General features: G+C 46.3%; 3 protein-coding genes and 4 non-coding genes across 7 annotated transcripts in view; 6 read left to right on the top strand and 1 right to left on the bottom strand.

Moving 5' to 3' along the window:
* The first annotated feature begins 1,159 nt into the window (after positions 1 to 1,159).
* On the top strand, positions 1,160 to 7,188 carry RPL4 (ribosomal protein L4). Its single transcript, XM_009903938.2, has 10 exons — positions 1,160 to 1,246; positions 2,635 to 2,806; positions 3,617 to 3,723; positions 4,490 to 4,628; positions 5,116 to 5,240; positions 5,606 to 5,735; positions 6,127 to 6,283; positions 6,472 to 6,555; positions 6,782 to 6,902; positions 6,992 to 7,188. The coding sequence occupies exons 1-10, from the start codon at positions 1,244 to 1,246 to the stop codon at positions 7,106 to 7,108; spliced, it is 1,155 nt and encodes a 384-aa protein (XP_009902240.2). The 5' UTR covers positions 1,160 to 1,243; the 3' UTR covers positions 7,109 to 7,188.
* On the top strand, positions 2,463 to 2,563 carry LOC128898054 (small nucleolar RNA SNORD16). Its single transcript, XR_008462683.1, has one exon. It is a non-coding gene; the product is annotated as a small nucleolar RNA SNORD16 (small nucleolar RNA).
* On the top strand, positions 3,463 to 3,535 carry LOC128898052 (small nucleolar RNA SNORD18). The gene has a single exon (XR_008462681.1). It is a non-coding gene; the product is annotated as a small nucleolar RNA SNORD18 (small nucleolar RNA).
* LOC128898053 (small nucleolar RNA SNORD16) lies at positions 4,324 to 4,423 on the top strand. Its single transcript, XR_008462682.1, has one exon. It is a non-coding gene; the product is annotated as a small nucleolar RNA SNORD16 (small nucleolar RNA).
* On the top strand, positions 5,781 to 5,852 carry LOC128898051 (small nucleolar RNA SNORD18). The gene has a single exon (XR_008462680.1). It is a non-coding gene; the product is annotated as a small nucleolar RNA SNORD18 (small nucleolar RNA).
* Positions 7,189 to 7,627: 439 nt separating the features above from the next.
* On the top strand, positions 7,628 to 9,563 carry SNAPC5 (small nuclear RNA activating complex polypeptide 5). Its single transcript, XM_009903877.2, has 3 exons — positions 7,628 to 7,743; positions 8,234 to 8,323; positions 8,808 to 9,563. The coding sequence occupies exons 1-3, from the start codon at positions 7,654 to 7,656 to the stop codon at positions 8,913 to 8,915; spliced, it is 288 nt and encodes a 95-aa protein (XP_009902179.2). The 5' UTR covers positions 7,628 to 7,653; the 3' UTR covers positions 8,916 to 9,563.
* A 2,815-nt stretch (positions 9,564 to 12,378) lies between these two features.
* The window catches only part of MAP2K1 (mitogen-activated protein kinase kinase 1), a 37,168-nt gene continuing 32,782 nt past the window's right edge, over positions 12,379 to 16,764 (bottom strand). The window contains exons 8-11 of the mRNA XM_054168962.1: positions 16,671 to 16,735; positions 15,044 to 15,105; positions 14,035 to 14,080; positions 12,379 to 12,953 (exon numbers count right to left, since the gene is read on the bottom strand). Coding sequence (XP_054024937.1) covers positions 12,840 to 12,953; positions 14,035 to 14,080; positions 15,044 to 15,105; positions 16,671 to 16,735 — 287 coding nt within the window. The 3' untranslated portion in view covers positions 12,379 to 12,839. The remainder of the gene's footprint in view (positions 12,954 to 14,034; positions 14,081 to 15,043; positions 15,106 to 16,670; positions 16,736 to 16,764) is intronic.

The following is a 16,764-nucleotide window of genomic DNA, read 5'->3' as shown; positions in this document are numbered from 1 at the left end:
TTCACCTATTCCTATGCTACAAAAGCTATTAGGAGCAATTGCTATTTTCATACAGCTATCCCATATAAGCACTCAGATAAAAAAAGCATGCCAGAAGCTGCAAGTTTTTGAAGCATGAAAACATTGAATGCAGCTGCTGAAGCAGATCTCTCCTCGCAGCAGCCACACAAGGTACCCCCCCCAACTCAAAACACCCTCGGGTATACTTGAGCCTTACAACCTTTTTAAACGAGGTAACTGTTTACAGGTTTTAAAAAAAGAAAGAAAAAGGGGGAAAAAAGGTGGAACTCGGGAATGAGGAGGGAAGAATGAGGAGGGAGGTGAAGGGTGGTGGCGATTGTGGCACTCAGGCGCCCCGGGTCTCCTACATCCCGAAGTAGAGGCAGGTCTAAAGAGGTATTGCTAAGATACACTTTATTTTTATGTGGTATCACCGCTCGTATCTCAGCTGCTGATCATTTTAAACACAGGGACTCAGGTTACACGACTGTCTTCAAAGGTATTTACCTCAAAGAGATACGGATGCTCAGGAAGACTTTCGCTTCCTTCCTCATATATACTGAAAGAAAAGAAAACATTAAGGTAACGTTTTTGATCTCGGCATTCCTCGCTAGCACAAAATAAACCACCACAGGTCTACACTCAGAGCCCCAGCAGCCTCCCCACAAGCCGGGGTCCCACTCGCACCCCGAGCCCTACCGGCGCAGGTGTCCGTAGAGCTCCACAGCCGCCGCCCTCCTCCGCTCCGCAGCCATCGCCGCCAGCCCCAACCGAACTGCGCGCCGAGCCCGCCCCCCCGGCACTACATCCTGAAACAGGAGCCCAAGGAAATCACAAAAACTATTCTTTTTCCCCCAGCAGCGGACTTCATTTATATTTATTCTCTCCCTTCGCCTCCTTGTGTAAATAACTAAAAAAACCCCAAAAAACTATAATTTCTGTCAGACTGAATGACGCGTCACGCTGAATCCCTCCGCCAGAAAAGAGTCCCTCGGTTTGGGAGCAGACTGAGAGCGATAGAAGCCCCGGAAGGGAGAGAGCTCGGCACTGCGCATCACGGAGTATGCGAAGGAGCTCGGTCTGCGGCTGGAGTTTGGAGTAAACCAGTGGGCGCGACCGAAGTTGGCAAGCAGTGCGCGGAAGGACAGCGCTCTTAGAGAGGGGAGAGTGCTAAGCTCTTCCTTTTCCGGTCGGGGCTGAGGCGGGGACGGGCGGGAGCACGAGGTGCTCCGCCGCCGCCACCATGGTGAGCTGGGGACTGGGGCAGCGCGGTGGGCCGGCAGGGCCTGGGGCCGTCGGTGATCGGGGAAGATAGTGGGTGCAGGCTGGGGGGAGCTAGTGTCGGCGGGTGGCTGCGTGCTGCAGGCAACCCGAGGGCTGCAGCCGTGGGGCCGGCCGGCCGGCCGCCATTTTGAAGCCGTCAGCGCTCGGCCTGCCGCGTGGAGCCCGTGTAGGGTGGCCGGGCTGGGAGGGCTGAAGTGATGAGGGGCTGGGGCGGGCCGCAGAGAGGATTGCGACCGAGAGCTTGGCTAGGTCGACTGGAAGTTCTCCTTGTCTGGGGTAGTAAAAGAGATGTGGCCCACTTCGTCTTCTGGCAGGGCTTTCTATTTTGCTTATGTGTTTCTTTAAAGCAGGACAACCACGCGGTAGCTTCGGAGCCTACAGAGAGTAAGATTTGTGTAAAACCCATCCCTTTTTTTTTTCTTTCTCTGAAACAGAATTTAAGATGCCTTGGTCTGGAACCAGGTTGCAAATTAGCAGCTTTACTTGCTGATATAATCCATGTTCGAGTTGCTTTACTCATCAAGTTTGTTTCGTACGTGTGTTGAGGTCTCTGCACTAACTCTCAAGACGCGGTGCTAACCAAAGTTAGGTGCTGTTAGCTGGTGGGCTTTGTAGTGTTTATAATACCTCTAATTGTGGATGCGACAGGGAAGGATGGTGCTTTGTCTACACTATTGCAGCAAGTTACTAAGTAATAACAAATGTACTTTATCGGTAAGAGATTATTTTTAAAGAGTGCTGTTCAGACGAGCAAGGAATTAGTGTGGCTCTTTTCAGCTTTTTCAAAGAAAAACGGTGCTGCTAGCACCTGAAATTTTCCACCCCGAATTTTGAGGCACCAGGAATTGTTCAGCGAGCACATACCTGACAAAAATACGGTTAAGATTGCTTGTAGCCATTGTGAGTGTCTGTATTGTATTAGAGAAGTTGGTCGCAGTGTTACAGTTCTTAAATATACTCTAAATAACAAGCTTTTGGTTAACTGAAGAAACTCCAGGTGGGTTATAGACGGACGTTTTCAGCAGTAGATAGGAAGTAATTTAGAAAGTGTTAGTAAACAGCCCAGACAGTCGATTCTAGATGAGTTTTACACGAACAACTTGGAAATCTGTTGAATTTTAAACTTCAGGTGTAGTTTTCTGACCATGGGTTGTGCTGTGGGGCTCTGTGAGTGTTATTGCTGTGATGATGTAATTTGCGTCTTATCCGGTGTTCAGCGACGGTTGCCTGCTGTCAGCATGCTGGCACTGTTGAACTGAAGACCCCTTCATTCTGAGCAATACTCGATGAATTTGGGTGCTAGCAATTGAAGTGACTGGTGCTGAAGGATTTTTCCTTCTCCTCTTTCAGGCTTGTGCTCGACCATTAATATCTGTCTACTCCGAGAAGGGGGAAGCGTCAGGCAAAAATGTCAGCCTGCCTGCTGTGTTCAAGGCCCCCATCCGCCCGGACGTGGTAAACTTCGTTCACACCAATCTGCGCAAGAACAACAGGCAGCCCTATGCTGTCAGTGAGCTTGCAGGTATGGCTGGACCCCACAAGGGACAGAAATGCAGAAGCAGTCTGTGGCCTTAATACAGGAGGGCTGAAATAGAGACAAATTTAGAACTGAAGCAAGAGAAGCACTGTTCAGTGGGATTGTGGTATAGAAGGCACCTGCTCTGATTAGTAATTTCTGTTAAATTGTGTGTAATAATAACCTTTTCTTCTTCTGAACAGCAAAGTGTTGTAAGGTTTTTGGGGTACTCTGGGGTATTATCTGAAATGTATGTTACTGAGAGTATCATGGCACCTGGGTTCTCAAGTGTGCAAGAACACAAAATGTCAGTGTGTTAGGCACAAATGAAAACCAGCACTTTATAATCCCAGCTCCCTGTTGACCACATGAACCTTACCTGAGGCATTTGTTGAGAAGGACCTTAGGCAAAATAGCATTTTGTAGAGTTGCTTCCAGAGCTTGTAGGTGCAGATAGCTCCTGATTGCCAAGATATCTGTGCTGGGAACATGATTTTCAAGCTTAGTTTGGATGGTGTAACTCCCTAGGAACAGCCATGCCCATTCAATGCCAAACCCCCAAACTGAGGATCAGGCTTAGAAATGATTGTGTTCAGGTACTTGATTCTGACCTAAGCAGGGCTTCAGTGTGGTAGTTAATTTCCCTGACAGGATTTGTTTTACCCAAATGATGAGATTCCACTTCATTGGTCCGTGTTTCTGAGACACATGATATAAAGTGGAAGTTCTGATCGGTGTTCCTCAATTTAGCTCGTCTGTGACTGTGGGAATATTGCTGTTGTCAGACTGATCCAGGTTAAAATCTTTCTGTTCCAGGTCACCAGACCAGTGCTGAGTCTTGGGGTACTGGGAGAGCTGTTGCTCGTATTCCTCGAGTGCGAGGTGGTGGAACTCACCGCTCTGGCCAGGGTGCCTTTGGAAACGTATCTTTTAATAGCTGCTGTGTGAATAGGGTGTGCTGAACTCAATGAGCAGACTGCTTTTAAGTATTTAAATGTGAAATGCTATCTTCTGATGGAGGTAATGACTGAGAGGGGATCTTGCCAATACTTACCAATAACTAAAGGGTGGGAGGCAGGAGGATGGGGCCAGACTCTTCACTGGTCCCATGGTTCAGGGCAAGGGGTAACAAGCACAAACTGGAACCCAAGAGGTACCATGTGAACAGGAGGAAAAACTTCTTTCCTCTGAGGGTGCTGAAGCCCTGGAGTAGGCTTTACACAGAAGTTGTGAAATCTCCTTTGGAGAGATTGCAGACCCACCTGAACATTGTGATCCTGGGCAAGCTGCTGTGGCTGACCCTGCTTTAGCAGTGGGGACTGGATGATCTCCGGAGGTCCCTTTCAACCCCCACTGTGCTGGGATTCTTTGTAATGGCTCTATTCAGGAATGTGGACCACAAGGTTTGAGAAACTTCTGATGAGAACTTTATGCAAATTCAGAGGTGCTTTAATAAACTGCAGCTCTCGGGGATCACTGCAGAAGTGGTGAGTAGCTTGAACATCTCATGGTGCATCCCATCTTGCCATGATGTCGTAATTTGCGTCCTACTCTGTGCTCAGTGACAGTTGCCTGCTGTCAGCGTACTGGGACAGATGGCTGACGAACACTTAACGCTGAGCAAGGATGAGAGAGTCACACCAAATAAAAGAAGCTTCCAAAAGGTGGTTCTTAACTGTAGATCCATAGATGTGTCGTGGAGGCCGCATGTTTGCCCCAACCAAGACCTGGCGCCGCTGGCACCGCAGAGTGAACACAACTCAGAAGCGTTATGCCATCTGCTCTGCCCTGGCAGCATCTGCCCTTCCAGCGCTGGTCATGTCTAAAGGTGGGAATTCTGCCCGGAGATGTTTGCCTAAGCAGTGTCAGTTACTGTGTGATTACTCTGCATGCTTCTCTGGATATAAATCATAAAAGGATTTATATAGATATAAGTCCTTACAGGGTTTAAGGAGCAGTCTTTCAGCAGGGGGTTATTTATGTCCCATACAGTTCGGAAGGTACTTTGTAGTCAGGTGGTGCTGAGGCACTTTGTGTGCCTTGATGACAAGAGTCTTGTCCATGTGGTTTATGGAAGGTGAAATTGAATTCTGAAGCTCAGAAGAGTTTAGTTTGATTCCTGTTCATGGAGGCCAAAGGTTTCATACTCAGGTACAGAAAATGCTGTATGAGGCAGACCTGTGGGACTCCACTGGAATTTCACTGCTGTAGATACTTTGCCTGAATCATGAATTTAATTTCCATTGGCTTTGAGATCTAATGTCTGAATACACAAGGCAAGTGACTAACTGGGTGTCTTGTAAAATCCTTGCTAGGTCACCGCATTGAGGAGATCCCAGAGCTTCCTCTGGTGGTTGAGGACAAAGTTGAGAGTTACAAGAAAACCAAGGAAGCTGTTCTGCTGCTTAAGAAGCTTAAAGCTTGGAATGACATCAAAAAGGTGAGTTGACAAAGTGTCCTTCAGGGCAAAGCCCAGGTAGTTGGGAGTCTGCCGCTGTTTGGGGAGGAATTCCAGATAGTTCTGTTCTGATCTGGTGCTGCTAGAAAGCTCTTGGTAGCAAAGCTCTTGTACTACTACTGGAAAAAAAATACTTTTTAAACTCTCTATGTAGTTGTCCTCACTTTGGTTGTTGCTAAGTGTTATTCATTGGGGTTTTTGACTCTTGAGAATGATGAACACCTCACTGGTCCGTGTTTCAGACAAGCAGTGACGATTGTCCAGTTCTGACTAAAGCAGTCTTGTTGTGTCTGAAATCAGTTGGATTTGGAATACATTGGACATTGACCAGTTTGGTTTTTATTTAGGTTTATGCCTCCCAGCGTATGCGAGCTGGGAAGGGTAAAATGAGGAATCGCCGTCGCATCCAGCGCAGGGGACCCTGCATCATCTACAACGAGGACAATGGTATCATCAGAGCATTCCGGAACATCCCAGGTAACGTCCACTTGGAACACACTCACTGCTCTGTTGGGAGACTGCTGAGAATGATGAGATTCCAGTTCATTGGTCCGTGTTTCTGAAACACATGATCTTTGTGGAACTTCTGACTCACTGAAGTAGCCAAGATGTTGTGCATGAGGATCTGTTTTGCTGATGCTCAGCACATCGGTGACAAGTTTTTATGGCTGTCACCTCCCCCAAACTGTATTTGGAGTAGTTAATGATAACTTTTGAGTCTGCTGCTGGACAAAGGCTGATTATTATTAGAGATTTAATAGATTCTCATATGTAGTGTAGAAACTAATTAGCCCTGATCTGTTTCTGCATTGTTTCTTGCCTGATTTGATTACAAATTAAAGGGGTTGCTTTGTCTGCTTTTCCATAGGAATTACTCTTCTTGATGTGAACAAGCTCAACTTGCTGAGACTTGCTCCCGGGGGCCACGTTGGGCGTTTCTGCATTTGGACAGAAAGTGCCTTCCGCAAGCTGGATGATCTGTATGGCACCTGGCGCAAGGCTGCCACGCTCAAGAGTGACTACAAGTAAGTGCAGCCACCGCTGGACACGTCTGAGTGGGCTGGAACAAGCAAGGGAGAGCAGCCCATGAGTGTTGCAGGTTCTGCTTGGAGAAAGGAAAAAAGTATCAGCATTTATTTTCTAACTGTCCCATTTTCATTGAACTAGCCATGGTTTTATTATCCATCTTACACAATGAATGTTTGTTTTGCAGCCTGCCTATGCACAAGATGACCAACACGGACATTGGAAGAATCATGAGAAGCCAGGAAATCCAGAAGGCTCTGCGTGCTCCCAAGTAATAATTGTTACCTAACCAATGCCAAGTGCAGTCTCTAGTGATGGCCAGGCGTGAGGCTGTGTAGTGAGATCAGGAATATCCCTGTAATGGAATCTTGGGCAGGGCTGGGATCCCCTTAGTTTCTGGGTGTAACTGCTAGAATTGTGGTTCCCCAAATCTCAGGGAAAATGTAGCAGAAGGTGAGGTGTGCGGTGAGATCATGACACATGTCTGTTCTTCTCAGGAAAAAGATTCGCCGCAGAGTCCTGAAGAAGAATCCACTGAAGAATCTGAGAATCATGATCAAGTTGAACCCCTATGCCAAAACCATGCGGCGCAACACCATCCTGCGTCACGAACGGAATGTGAGTGGGCAGGCCAACTGCTGGCAGCCACAAGTAGTTCAGGTACTGATGAAGTACTAGGTGCTGATGATCTTTTTTGTCTTTTTTAGCATAAACTTAAAGAAGAGAGGAAGGCCAAGGCCAAGCTTGCATCCAAGGCCCCGGCAGAGCCCAAGGCAAAGACTGCGGTCAAGACTGCCAAGACTCCTGCCAAGGCTGAGGCATAAGCCCTCTGCAGAACTTTATCCACTTCAGTTCAGCAAACTGTACTGTGGCTTTACAGCTAATAAATGCTCTTGGAACTGAACTACTGGTGGTGTTTTCTGAGGAGGTTGTGTGGTTTCGAGTGGATTTTAAAGTGTATGCTCAGAATCCAAGCACAGGAGTGTGGGAGGAGGGTTAGAAGAGACTGGGATCTCATGCTAAAAGCAGTACAGGCTGCAGCAGGTTGCCCACCTGCCTTTAGAATGCAGAGGGAGACTGCAACCTTTTCAGGCAGCCTGCTCCCGAGCTCCGCCTTCACGGGTCATTTGGGTTCCGAGGGACAAAGGTGGCGCTGGTCTTTGCAGTCTTCTGCGGCTGGGACGTCCGCGTTCCTGGTTTCAAAGGGTCGTGACGAGCAGTGGCCACGCGGTGGCAGCAGCCGCCCGGAATGGCAAAGCGGCAGCGCCTGGCGTCACGCAGGGGCGTCTGCAGCTAGTCCTCCAGCGCGGCAGGGGGCGCTGCGCCCGCGGCGTGTGCCGGCGGCGGGCTGCGGCCAGGCGGGCGGAGGATGCTGAGCCGCCTGCAGGAGCTGCGCAAGGAGGAAGAGACGCTGCTGCGGGTGAAGGCGGCACTGCACGACCAGCTCACCCGCCTCAAGGTCCGGCGGGCCGCCACCGGCACCCGCTACGGCCGGAGGGAGGGGGCGGGCGAGCACCGAGCTCTCCGCGGGCATCTGGCCTGGCCTGATCCGCCCCGGCTCGGCAGGGTCCCTTCGCGCCGCGGCCCCGGCCGGGCCTGTCCCGCCTTTGGTCGCTGGTTTTGTGTCGTTTAATGCATTCAGTGGCTGTGGGTTGTAGCCGGGCGGCTGCCGGCCGCGGTTCTGAGGGGTCGGCTCCTTCGCGGTGGCCTCCGCGCCTTAACTATAGCACCAACGGGAAGCCCAGCACAGCCCCCTTGGTGTCCCGTTGGTGTTGCGGTAAAGGCTCGGTCGTTGGTGTCCTGCTGTGTGATGAGTAGTGAAACATGATTTAAAAGCTTTGTGCTTACTCCTGTGGTTATTCAAAAGTACTGAATTTGGAGTATTCGATGCTCTGAATAGAGTCCAAAAAATGGTGACCGCAAAGGTTTCTGTGTTCCCATGTCTGCAGGTGGAAGAGCTGGCGCTGCAGTCTCTGATCAGGGCCAAAGAGGAGAACACAGCTGACCCTTCAGCAGTAGTGACAGAGGACCCTCACCAAGTAAGAGATGTCCTTGTCTGGTGGCATTCTCCTGGGGTCTGTCAACTGAGTGACAGGGAGCAGGGAGCTGGGTAGTTGTGAGAGGCTGTAGGTGTTGCTGTGGATGGGTTTGTTTTAGAGTTCTTAATGCTGACTTTATACTGATCAGAAAAGCTTACCTAGTTTGTTTCAAAGGTTTCACCTTTTCCACCCCTGAAAGCAGCATGCTGTTTCTAGGGAGGTTAGCTTTCCTTCACCACTTGTTAAATACTGTGTCTTATACTCTTAACTAAAAAGCTGGTTTAACCATCTGATCACAGATGATGGAGGCATGGTTAATATCTAACATTTTACTAGATAGAGGGATAGCCTGAACTAGTTGAAGCTCTTCTGTGGAGAACTAGTTTTTGTCACTGTTCTGAAAGACTCTAACTGCAGTTTTAGTACCGATTTGATAAGCACTCAGTATTGTTAATTAGCAAGATAAATGCTTTTATTGTGACAGGCTCTTGGGCAGATGGACAACGAGGCTGCTATCAATCAAACTGAACTACACCTCGGTCTTCAACCTCATGAAGAGGAGGAGGAAGAGGAGGAGGAATCTGATTCTTGAGAAAAAAAGATCAGAGGTGGCTTCTAATACAGGCTCAAGAATCTCTTCATTCATATAGAATTCAGTGACTGATTTTCATTGTCTCCTATGTATGAACTATACGATATGCAAGGCTCTTGGAGCCTACACTTGAGCACATGTCACAAGCTTGGTACATGTTGACTTAGATGTTCATAGAATGAAGAGTTGCTGCATGAACATGTAGCATAATCCATTCCACTTTTGAAACTTTATGTAGCTTATATGTGGATGGGATAAGTCATGCATCAGCTCAGACTAATTTATCATGTACATTACCAGCAATAAGTCACCTGTTCTTACTTCCTGATGCTGAAAATTAAAACCAGGCCATGAAGGCTGGTTGCTGAACCAATGATTCTATTACAACCTCATTTGCTTAATCTGGGAATTGGAAGATCTGCAGTGAGGAAAGATGGGTCCAGGATTGTATTCCGTTCTGTTACACAAAAAAATGTACTTGAGCTCCCTGTAAATGTGACAAGATGTTGGTGCTCTTATACTGGGGTCAGCAGGTGCTGTACCATCAGCCTAAATCTGAGTGTGATAATAAAGTGGCCTCTGTACCCACTGGTGCTCTTCTCAAGTACTGTCAGTCTGCAACAGTGAAGTGTTTTCTACTTCTTGTTCTTTCAGCCTTTTTTTGTCCACAGACTGTACTGTATGAATGGGCCCCAGGTACTTGTAATAAGAACTAGTATTTTAAAATTAGCCTTATTTTCTTTTTTCCCCTCACTGTAGCTTCAGAACTAAGTGCAAGTAACCTTCTGATTGTAAGTCAGCTTCAAGGGAGGAGTATGAGGAGTTTAAGGTGGTAGTTCTAAAAGGGAAAGTGAAGTCCCTTCCACCATTTCTGTAATGGTATGGTAACAAGCTAGTGCTGCTCTTCCAGACAGACAATATGTTCTTCCTCCTCATGCAGTTCAGACACCATGTGGAGCAGCTGGTTATTTATCAGTTCTTAAAAGCTTGTTTTAAAGCACAGAAAGCCAAGCTCTGTTAAGCTGATGAAAAACAAACAATAAAAGCAATGTTCTGACTCAGCCACTGTGCCAGGAAAACAGGTATATATATGGTCACTGTACAACCAGGTCTAAAGGTGCTGCTGCTGTCTCTGGCATCACTCAAAAGAAAGCAGCATAAACATTCTTCTGATGTTTGCATTTAAAGAGGAATGGAATGTGGCAGGGGCCTGTGGCCAGTCAGAACATGTGCTCCAACTCCAGTGAGTTCCTGCCTCTGAGGATAGGTTGGTTATTGGCTGGATTGTAGTGATTGAAACAATGCCGGAACATTAAGTGTAGCTTCATCCTGTACTGAGGACTAACTGGCTTTGGAGAATTTCACATGGCTTAATAAAAGAGCTGGGAGCAGGAGTGCAGAAGAGTCAAAGCTTTTTGAAGACTTATGGATAAAGTAGTTGTAATGGCCTCACTTCTTGCTGCCTTTGGTGAATGAGTCCCTTTGCTTGGTTTTGGGTTCAAACAGACCCATTCTATTCCATGTGGCAATAAAGCACTTCTGCTGTCCCACTACACATAACCATGCTTGTAGTATGCAAATTATTCCTGTCCAAAGCAAACCAGCAAGGGGAGTTAAATCTTTAAAAAACCTTGCTGTTCACAAAAGGGGAGCTGTGTGTTCTTTGTGCAATTCCTATAGAAAGCTTGGAAGACAGCTTTTAAACACTACAGTGTTGTCACTACCAAATCACAGTCATAGAATGGTCTGGCTTGGAAAGGACCTTAAAGATCATCTAGTTCCATGAGCCCCAGGACACCTTTGGCTAGACCAGGTTGCTCAAGGCATTGCCCAACCTGGCCTTGAATGCTTCCAGGGAGAGAGTATCCACACCTTCCCTGGGCAACCTATTTGTGTCTCATGACCCTCACTGTGAGCAAGGACAAGCTGACAGAATACTTGGATGGGTCAATGAGTCATTTCCTACTGGCAAGGGGGTGAGGGCAATTCCATCCCTCTCTCTGATACTCAATACTGTCAGCCAAGGGGAAGTTCGTGTCTAGAATGATTTGCATTCTGTTTGGGAAGAGAACCTCAGCCATTTCCTTGTCCAAAACACCCCTTGAAGGACATGAACTTTTATAGTGCTGCTCAGCAGAGCTGCACCCACCCCCTCCCTGTTCTGTTGTACAGCAACGGAAATTCACTTGCCCAGCAGCTGAACCTTTGAAAGAAACCAACCTGATGAGTAGAGCATGGCACAATCACTCCTCTTTAGTGACAGATGCAGGCAAGCAGGTCTCTCCTGGCTGGGTGGATTTCACCATTCCTATGTTTCATGCCTGTATTGGTTTAAGCTGCCTGGCCTCAGGAGGAAGTGGCACAGAACAACAACGCAAGCTGGATTCTATATTGCAGACTATGCTGGCATCATTACTGTAAGACAGGAAAGGGCTTGGCTGAGGTTTGAGAGACTTGTAACATAGGCTGCAGCTTGTAAAGGCTCCTGTTCCAGGATTTTATGTGTGTCTTCCCCAGTTTCCAAGCTGAGATTTGATCCCTTTGTTCCAGTTTTGGTTTGTGCACAGCAGCAGTGGATCACAAGGTTTCATCTGCCTGTGTACCTCGGTACCTCTTCTCCTGTTTTCCCTTTGTGTAATCCCTGCAATGGAGCAGTAAAATCCTCCTTCTCTCAACTGACATTTTGGCTTTCCCAGCTCCTTTCCTCCGGGGGGGAGGCGGGGAGAAGAAACCCCTCTGTTGAAACCGGACTGTCAGGGCTCAGTGGCCAGCCGAGTCAAAACCAGGACAGTGGTGGTTGGCCCGAGGAAAACGCCTGTCACACCCCACCCAGGGGGTGGCAGCACCGAACCGAGCAGCGCCTGCTGTACAAGTTGTTTGAGCAGGTCAGACACAGCCTCTGTGGTCAGGCTGCCTCTGACATTCCACAGAAACCCGGTAAGCAGGGTGGTAACTCAGTGCAGTGGCCACTGACTCCAGCCGTGTTTCACACATTTACATAAGCAAATTTGTGCCTCCTAGAAATGAAGATGCTGGATGGCTGATGAAAACCAGATGGAAAGAGGGCGTGTAATGCCGTAAATACCGGGGAGCAGGGCTTTGAGTTCTAAGGAGAGCTTCAAGAAGTTACTTGGTAATATATTTATTAAGATCGCTAAACATCTGAGAGAATAAAACAATAGAGGATCTTCATACACTTTAGACACTAAACACAGTTGTCATGAATCTTTAGGTTAAAAGAAAGCAAATTGCCTGGATCCTTGTCTTGATTCCGTAGGACACCTCCAAGAACTAGCTTTTAAAAAGCAATTAGACAAACATCACTAAATCCAAGTCTGATGATATGTTTTAAAAATAAATATAGAAATATGAACAAGTCTACAATTAGAACATCGCCCTGGACATTCCAAGAAGTGCAGAGCTCTTTGCCTTCTTCACCTGGAAAGAGAGATCTCTAAACAGCAAAACCGGAACCACCAGGCCTGGCTTTCAGATACAGTTTGGCGGCAGCAGCAAAAGCATGCTCGACAGATAGAGTTTTGGAGCATCCCTAACCCTTTCTGCAGGGGAGATTAGGTTAAGCATGATTGAAGTACCAACGATTTACGAAGAATCTTGAGAAAAGTTCAAACAAGCTGGAGGTGAAGACTCCTCCCCACCCCCCAAGTGATATTGTCATTAAGAAAGAATATCCATAATCACTTAAAATCAGCAAGCACTGTAACGTTTTGGTCAGGAAACGAACGTCATCCAATACAATACCAATTATTGTTATGACAAAGTTTAAAACCATTTGGCACATGCTAGAGAGACATTCTTCCTTAAGAGGTGAAATACGTGTTTGAACAGGTACAAGCTGAGGGAAGAGGACCAAAATAGCGTTGTTGTTAACAGATGTACAGTACAGGAGTTGCTCTTCCACACTCAGACTCCAGCAGCATGTGTGGGTGTGCTTGGTTGGTTAAGGCCTATGGTTGAACAAAGCCACCCCGCAAAATCCACCTCCTCCGCTTCAGATCTCTTAATGAAAGCATGAATCTGGGCAGAGGAGAAGAACATTAATATTCCAGCACTCAATCTGTTCAATAATCATTTTGAGTAACATGAAATACAGTAAAATCCTGTTTAGGTTCAGTATATAAGCTAGCTAAAATTTGACTAAACACATGAAGTGACCGGGAGAGCTTTGCTGCAGGATTATGGCAACAACCAGCACGTGAAACATCCACATTGCAGAATGTTCCAGGGGAGTTCTGCCTACACAGTGCCTACCACAGAATCCTTACACCACACTAAGTGATAAGGATGTGACACAGCCACTTGAGATAACACTCTGGGAAATGTCTGTGGACAGAAAGGGAATCCGGCTGCGTTTTGCACCCCTGTCATACAGCAGGGAAAACCTCATTTTCTGCAGCAGAACTCAAGTCCTAGCAGCACACTTAAGGCCATGGAAAGATCCACTGAAACCAGTAAGGTCATTTCATGCAGACAAAATGCAGGGTTGTTTGTGTTTAGTAGTCCTACAGATTTTGCAACACAAAGCTGATGACAAAAAGAGACCAATTTTGTGTTTCACAACAGATGAGAAAGTATTTAACTAGTCCATAAGGTATGTGGATTTTTCTTCTATCTACCTAGAAATAATAATTTATATACTTATTGCCCATCCCTGAAACCATTCCAGGTCAGGTTGGCTGGGGCTCTCAGGAGCTCGCTCTAGCTGCAGATGTCCCTGCTTACTGCAGGGAGGGGGTTGACTGGATGGCCTTTAAAGGTCCCCTCCAACCCAAAGCATTCTATGACTATTGATTAATAAGCCCAAGAAAGAATTCTTTTGCTAATTAAATTAACAGCATTAAGTCATATATTTATTGTAATTATCAGATGGCAGACTCCAAAACCCACCAGTTTTGGTGCTCCTGACAATCCGTTCTAGCTGCCTGTGAATCCTGCAGCTCCTCGATCCTAAAACCAGCCTCTCCTCAAGCTGTTTGAGCTGCTTGTGTCACCACAAACTACACCCTAGGCCATATGCTCTCATCCCGATCTCAGGTCAGCTGAGGAACCCAACCCGCATGGAAAAGTGCTTCAGTTCAAGTTCAGAGCTTTCACTTACCATCAGCTGCTTCAAATCAGCTCTCTCAGCAGGATTTTTAATTAAACTGGAACAGAGAGTGTTACACATCATTATCTTTTCAAGTAAAGATCAAGTTCTATCATGTTGGTGTACTGCTTTGGTCTGAAGAAGATACTACTCTAGATAAAAGCATTAGGCAATGAAGTGCCTCTCAAACACAGACCAGGTCTGTAAGCAATTCCCTTCTGCAGGTTTCTCAGGAATGGTTTTAGGTACAGAATCCTGAGTTATCTGATCCTGTTTACTGGGGGCATGAGTGTCTGTAACCAAGCTGGCCAGAACAAACTCCAATTTCAACAAAAAGCTCAGCAATATGAATCACTTTATCCCTCAAGTTGCTTTTTCTCTAGTCATTCCAAGCTCATATGAAGTACAGCTACTGCATTCCTGCTCTTCCTTTTGGAAACAGTAAATACATACATGCAGCTTTTAATAAGTACATTCACTTTTCAAACTGTAATGCACTGCCTCCCTCAGCACCGAGTGTACTGGTTTGGTCCTGGTATCACTGAAGTGCAACTGGAAAAGTAAATAGGTGGGAGAATGACTCTTGTGATAAGGATGTTAGCTCAGTGAAGCACTGAGAAAAAAACAACATACATCTGGAGCCTGCAAGACTTCTGCATCACATGGAAGAGTTTCTGCAGTTTCCTTTAGAGGTGTGCTGTATGATCAGTCTGTAAGTGCTACAGTGTCTTCAGTACTGACAAATTACTGATCTAAGCTGCACACAGAAGCAGAAACTGTGTCTTAATTAAGGAACAGCTCCCAGCTTTGGGGCTCTCTTTGAATGCTTATGTTGTCAAGCTGGTGCCTGTAAAATGAGCTTTAGGCACATGAACAGAGGAAAAGGATTATGCTAACTGAAATTTGCTTACATTTACCATAGTATACAAACAGGAACTGATTGCCAAGTTATTGACACAGTAAGACAGCAGGGCTGATCCCAAATGTATCCCTTTGCATCAGAATCAGAGAAAATACTCACCATTTGTTAACAAAATCTTGAAATTCAGAACCAAACACACCATTGGGCAGCTTTGGAGGTGGCTAAAAATAAATACATTAAAATCAGCAGACATTCAGCACAACTAACACATGATAATGCACAATGTACCCAGAGATCGACTAGTCATGTGCCCTGCACCTGGGCAAAGCTGTAAAGCCTCAGCACTAGCCAGGCCTTCTTTCACAGATGAGCTCTGAAATGAATGTCAGGTAGACTGCAGCTTCCATGCCTATGAATAAAAGCTACCATATGATTTACAAAAGTAAAGATACTGAGTTTATCACTGATCAGTTTTGCTTATTACCCTCACAGCTGCTGGATTTTAAGTGTTTTCAGTAATAAACCTGTTTCTGTGGTGTGTTTTTTCATTTGATTTATTTTCTTCCCCTCCCTCTCTAAACACACACCTGAATGGGGTTAATAGAGCCTTGAGCTGTCATTAAAGAAGGCTCAGAGCAGCAGGCAGTAATTAGTGCTGGGTTATTCTTCTCACTACATATTTCCAGTCTGGTGGAAGGGAAGATGCCCTGCACATCACTAGTTCCATAATCCCTTTGATCTAAATATTCTATCCTAAGGAATGAGTTTGTGCAGGTCCTGAATTCCAGCAGAATTCTGATAGAGAAAGAGGTCCTATTAACCCCATCTGTTATGCTCTTGCTCTCCATTACATTTGCTATACAATCAGAATTAGGTTTTCATTCTCACATCATGGGTCCTAAAAGCAGCTACACTTGGGTTACTTGAGCAGTTGGGAGATGGCCTGCATTTGGTTACTCACTGCTCTACACTTTGCTGGATGTAGCAGCCGATGCTACAGGCTGCTTGTGCTACAGCAGAGAGGACAGAAGATAATCCTGCCAAATTCTCAGCTACTGCAGCTTTTCAGCTTAAACTGACCTACTCAGGGATGCCACAAGAACAGGACCAGAGTATCTCAAGTAATCCAACGCTAACTCTATGCCAGGACTCAGTGCTGCCATATTCCAGAGTTACACAACATGCAAAACAGGTTTGTAACACGAGAGAATTGTGCATGCAGAGGAGGAACAGAAACAATTTGTCAGTCCTTGTACAGCAGCATAAGCAATGCTCCTCTGCAAGGACCTAGACACCACCCATGCTTCTAAATACGTGTGTGAGACACTTCTGTGATTCATTCACCTGGAACAACTGTGTTAACCAGCTGTGGCAAATGACAGCTAACAGGGGCAAGCCTTTTTTTAGAAGCACACAGGCAGGGGAGCCACATGAGTTTCAGTAGGTAGCACTCGTGGAAATACTGGGAACAGAAAATCAACTCTGAAATCACAATCTCTGCTAACAGCCTTCTAGCATAGCTATTTGAAAGGCACAGTAGTGGAAATTAGCTTGTTCATAAGACTAAAATTAAGTTAAAAACCCCAGGTTTGTGTACGCTTGATTGTACTGTTTGCTATTAACTGTCCTAACAGGCTGCATGATCCGGACTCCGGATGTGTCTCTCCTATTGCAGCTATAAAAGATCAGACCTGGCTTATCCTGACACCCACCCCACACCTCCTCAAATTCTGGAATACTTTAAAAATTGGCAGTTGTATCAGTTCAAGTGCAAACAGTTAATTACCTCATTGACGATGTAATCCAGAAGTTCAAAGATCGCCATTGGGGGTCTGCTGTCTGGTCCGTAAGCTAAGAAGAGATTGTACAAGCATGGAAAC

The sequence above is a fragment of the Dryobates pubescens genome, chromosome 17, assembly GCF_014839835.1.
Source record: "Dryobates pubescens isolate bDryPub1 chromosome 17, bDryPub1.pri, whole genome shotgun sequence".
NCBI classification, from domain to species: Eukaryota; Metazoa; Chordata; class Aves; order Piciformes; family Picidae; genus Dryobates; species Dryobates pubescens.
The sequence above is the reverse complement of the archived record's forward strand: the minus strand, read 5'-3'. Positions and strand labels throughout refer to the sequence as shown.

What these genes read in the sequence shown, in the direction of transcription:
- SNAPC5 (XM_009903877.2), top strand. Translation starts at nt 7,654, where the DNA reads ATGCTGAGCCGCCTGCAGGAGCTGCGCAAGGAGGAAGAGACGCTGCTG. An exon ending in ACCAGCTCACCCGCCTCAAG is followed by an intron (nt 7,744 to 8,233) that starts GTCCGGCGGGCC and finishes CCATGTCTGCAG; the next exon opens with GTGGAAGAGCTGGCGCTGCA. An exon ending in TGACAGAGGACCCTCACCAA is followed by an intron (nt 8,324 to 8,807) that starts GTAAGAGATGTC and finishes TTATTGTGACAG; the next exon opens with GCTCTTGGGCAGATGGACAA.
- RPL4 (XM_009903938.2), top strand. An exon ending in GCCAGGGTGCCTTTGGAAAC is followed by an intron (nt 3,724 to 4,489) that starts GTATCTTTTAAT and finishes GTAGATCCATAG; the next exon opens with ATGTGTCGTGGAGGCCGCAT. An exon ending in TCCTGCGTCACGAACGGAAT is followed by an intron (nt 6,903 to 6,991) that starts GTGAGTGGGCAG and finishes TGTCTTTTTTAG; the next exon opens with CATAAACTTAAAGAAGAGAG.